The sequence below is a fragment of the Pezoporus flaviventris genome, unplaced genomic scaffold (genome assembly GCF_033815535.1).
Source record: "Pezoporus flaviventris isolate CSIRO_AGI_PZ_B2104156 unplaced genomic scaffold, CSIRO_AGI_Pfla_v1 ptg000002l, whole genome shotgun sequence".
NCBI classification, from domain to species: Eukaryota; Metazoa; Chordata; class Aves; order Psittaciformes; family Psittacidae; genus Pezoporus; species Pezoporus flaviventris.
The window spans coordinates 42,074,447-42,077,250 of NW_026892550.1; the positions used below are offsets into that span (position 1 = coordinate 42,074,447).

The 2,804-nt window shown below is 38.2% G+C and overlaps 1 protein-coding gene and 1 long non-coding RNA gene across 3 annotated transcripts in view; both read right to left on the reverse strand.

Moving 5' to 3' along the window:
• The window catches only part of LOC133280945 (uncharacterized), a 185,943-nt gene that overhangs the window by 9,323 nt on the left and 173,816 nt on the right, over window positions 1-2,804 (reverse strand). The gene's annotated exons all lie outside the window — the stretch shown is intronic.
• Window positions 1-2,804, reverse strand: part of TDO2 (tryptophan 2,3-dioxygenase) — a 68,219-nt gene that overhangs the window by 9,159 nt on the left and 56,256 nt on the right. Inside the window, exons 2-4 of one of the 2 annotated variants that reach the window (XM_061475981.1) lie at window positions 2,539-2,584; window positions 2,074-2,179; window positions 502-592 (exon numbers count right to left, since the gene is read on the reverse strand). In XM_061475981.1, the coding sequence (XP_061331965.1) occupies window positions 502-592; window positions 2,074-2,179; window positions 2,539-2,573 (232 nt within the window). In that variant the 5' untranslated portion in view covers window positions 2,574-2,584. Of the gene's footprint in view, window positions 1-501; window positions 593-2,073; window positions 2,180-2,538; window positions 2,670-2,804 lie in introns of those variants that run through there. The other variant, XM_061475972.1, reaches the window with a different exon arrangement.

Here is a 2,804-nt window from a genome sequence, read left to right on the forward strand (position 1 = left end):
GGAAGAAACAGAAAATCTAGATCTGATCCACTAAAAGTTAACTCCAGAGCTGCTTACAATCTTTATGTCATCTACATGTTTTCTGTTAATAACAGGAAAATAGCATTAGATGAGGGCCTGCAAAATACATGTATTAAGGAGCACCTAACCAGTGTGCTGGCTTCTAAACAGACTCCAGATGGTTAGAACTGAATTGAAGTTTCAGAGCCAATGCACAAATTTGACTACAATAAACTCCATAGAAGTCTATTACTCAGATGGTGAATGAATTTTGCTACCTTAATTTCTCTAGAAACAGAATCATTCAAATTGTGGTTTACTCAGTCTAAAAATTAGACTTATGGCTTCATAAGCATAGAGTTGATTACAGCCTTACAAATTATACAGGGACATATACAAATACAAATACAGAGCAATTGTGTTGATTGTGTCTCAAATGAAAACAAACTTTGTATTCCATGTTGGTCAACCACCAGCAATGAAATACTTCCAACCACTTACCTTGATGTGTTACAATGAAAAGATGCTCATCATGGATCTGTTTTCCTTTCTTCTCACTCTGAAGTTCTTGAGCATTCAATATTTTGTTCAGCTTAAAAATAAAGATAAGACTTTTCTGTAAAGCTCTCAATGCTGCTATTAGCAATGGTAATTCTACTGTGTAGAGCTAATATTTAAGGATATCAAATATGTATCGGACTCTTAGAATCATAGAATAGTTAGGGTTGGAAAGGACCTTAAGATCATTTAGTTCCAGTCCCCCTGCCACGGGCAGGGATGCCTCACAATAGAGAATGTCGTCCAAAGGGCTCTGTCCAGCCTGGCCTTGAATGCTGCCAGGGATGGAGCATTCACAACTTCCTTGGGCAACCCATTCCAGCGCCTCACCACCCTCACAGTAAAGAACTTCTTCCTTATATCTAACCTGAACTTCCCCTAAGTTTGGATCCATTAACTCTTGTCCCATCACTACAATCTCTGATGGAGAGTCCCTCTCTAGCATCCTTGTAGGCCCCTTCAGATACTGGAAGACTGCTATGAGGTATGAGAAGTTAGACTAAATGGTCCCAGGTGGCACTTTTACTTTTAAAAAAAAATCTTGCCTAAAATGGATCATTCAGGTACATCAAGTAATAAAGTTTGAAAAATCATTTTAATGATATTTTTAATTATGAAAAAAGAGAAAACAAAATATCCAGCTTGTTTTCCAAACCTTACCATCTATGCTGTCATGTTTCATGACAAGGAGTTCCTATACTATAATTCTGTGTTATCATACAATAATCTGCACAAGAGCTCTGATTTGAGGCTCTACTAGCTGTTTAATTTCTGGCATTACCAATTTTTTTACTGAGTCAAGTTTACAGTCTAATCATACTTGTTTTAAAAGAAATCTTTGCAAGATTCCATATCATATGTTAACAAATCAATCTTGTGTTCACAAGCACAGAGTAATCCCACTTAGTTCACAATGTCACTAAAAAGTCCCACTCCATATTCTTTTATTACTTACAGCATTTTATTTTCACTTTTTTTCTCAATTACTTCTAGCCTTGTCATTTTTTTGTTTGTTTGTTTGGTTGGGTTTTGTTTTTTTTTGGTTTTGGTTGGTTGGGTTTTTTGCTTGTGTATGTCCCAGTCATCATCCTACCCCCTTGATCTCTGCAATATATTTTTCCAGCCAAATGTTTTAGGCTTTCATGCAATAATTCGGGAAAGTTGCACACAGCCTGCTGACATGGAGAAATTGCCAAGTGGTGGTTGTCAGACCAAAGAAAGACTTTTGTCGTCACTACTTCACAGTTTAAGCTTACCAATGTAAGTAATTCCCTACACCACTCCCTTCACCCCCACAAAAAATATCCAGGTTCCCTGCAGTTTAAGAAGCCATACCCAGTCCACCAGCCCCATCTCAGCTGAGAAAGGCACCTGTGCCCATGACTGCACATAGAGACAGGCAGATGAAGGGCACTTTTAGACCTGTCATAGTGTCTGACTGGTAGGAGAAGCATCAGTCACACATCCTGGCTCAAGTCTTAAGAGCAACCAGGGCAGTAACCATGAAAAACTTACTTGTAGGTATTCTCCATAGACAAGTCCACCTTTGCTGGCTTTATTTATTCCTTCTTGTGATTTGTCATCTTTTTCATCTTCCAAAGACAGTTTGTTTAAATTAAATCTAAGAAGAAAATTAAGTAAATATGTAAACTATTTAATTAAAGAGCTATCAATATACCTGCCTCTTTACTAACAGATGTATCTATAATTCAAATGCTTTGTTTTGAGAAACCAAACCACTAAAGCAGGCAAAAACCAGTACACCTGAAATACCTCTTGTCACACTAACAGCTGGTAGCATTACATCTACTTCATCAAATAACAAGTGTTCAGACAACCTTCAACCTTTTCCTTTAGCAATAGCTACAGTTGTCTATTTGTTGACAGTCATTAATTTCTCTCCGAGTTTTCATATTTTACATCAACATTCTACTGTTTGAACTGATGTTATGAAGCAAAACACAGGGATGAGGGACTCACAGGTAACTGTTCCCTGCGAAGGGGCACCCGCTCATGATTCCAGGATTGAAACTCGCTGAGCTGCACACTGGTAAACGTACTCCGTTAGTGTTCCCAACTCACTGCAGCTGCCTTATATGTAACCTTACTTCACTGCCTAAGCCAGCCCCTAAACTCCCCTCAACCTATCCCCGCTATTCAGTAATTCCAGAAACTATCACAACACAAAGGTCAGTAAGTTCATGTGTTGTTGGCTTTCCAGGTTTGGTTTGGATTCTTTTCAACCA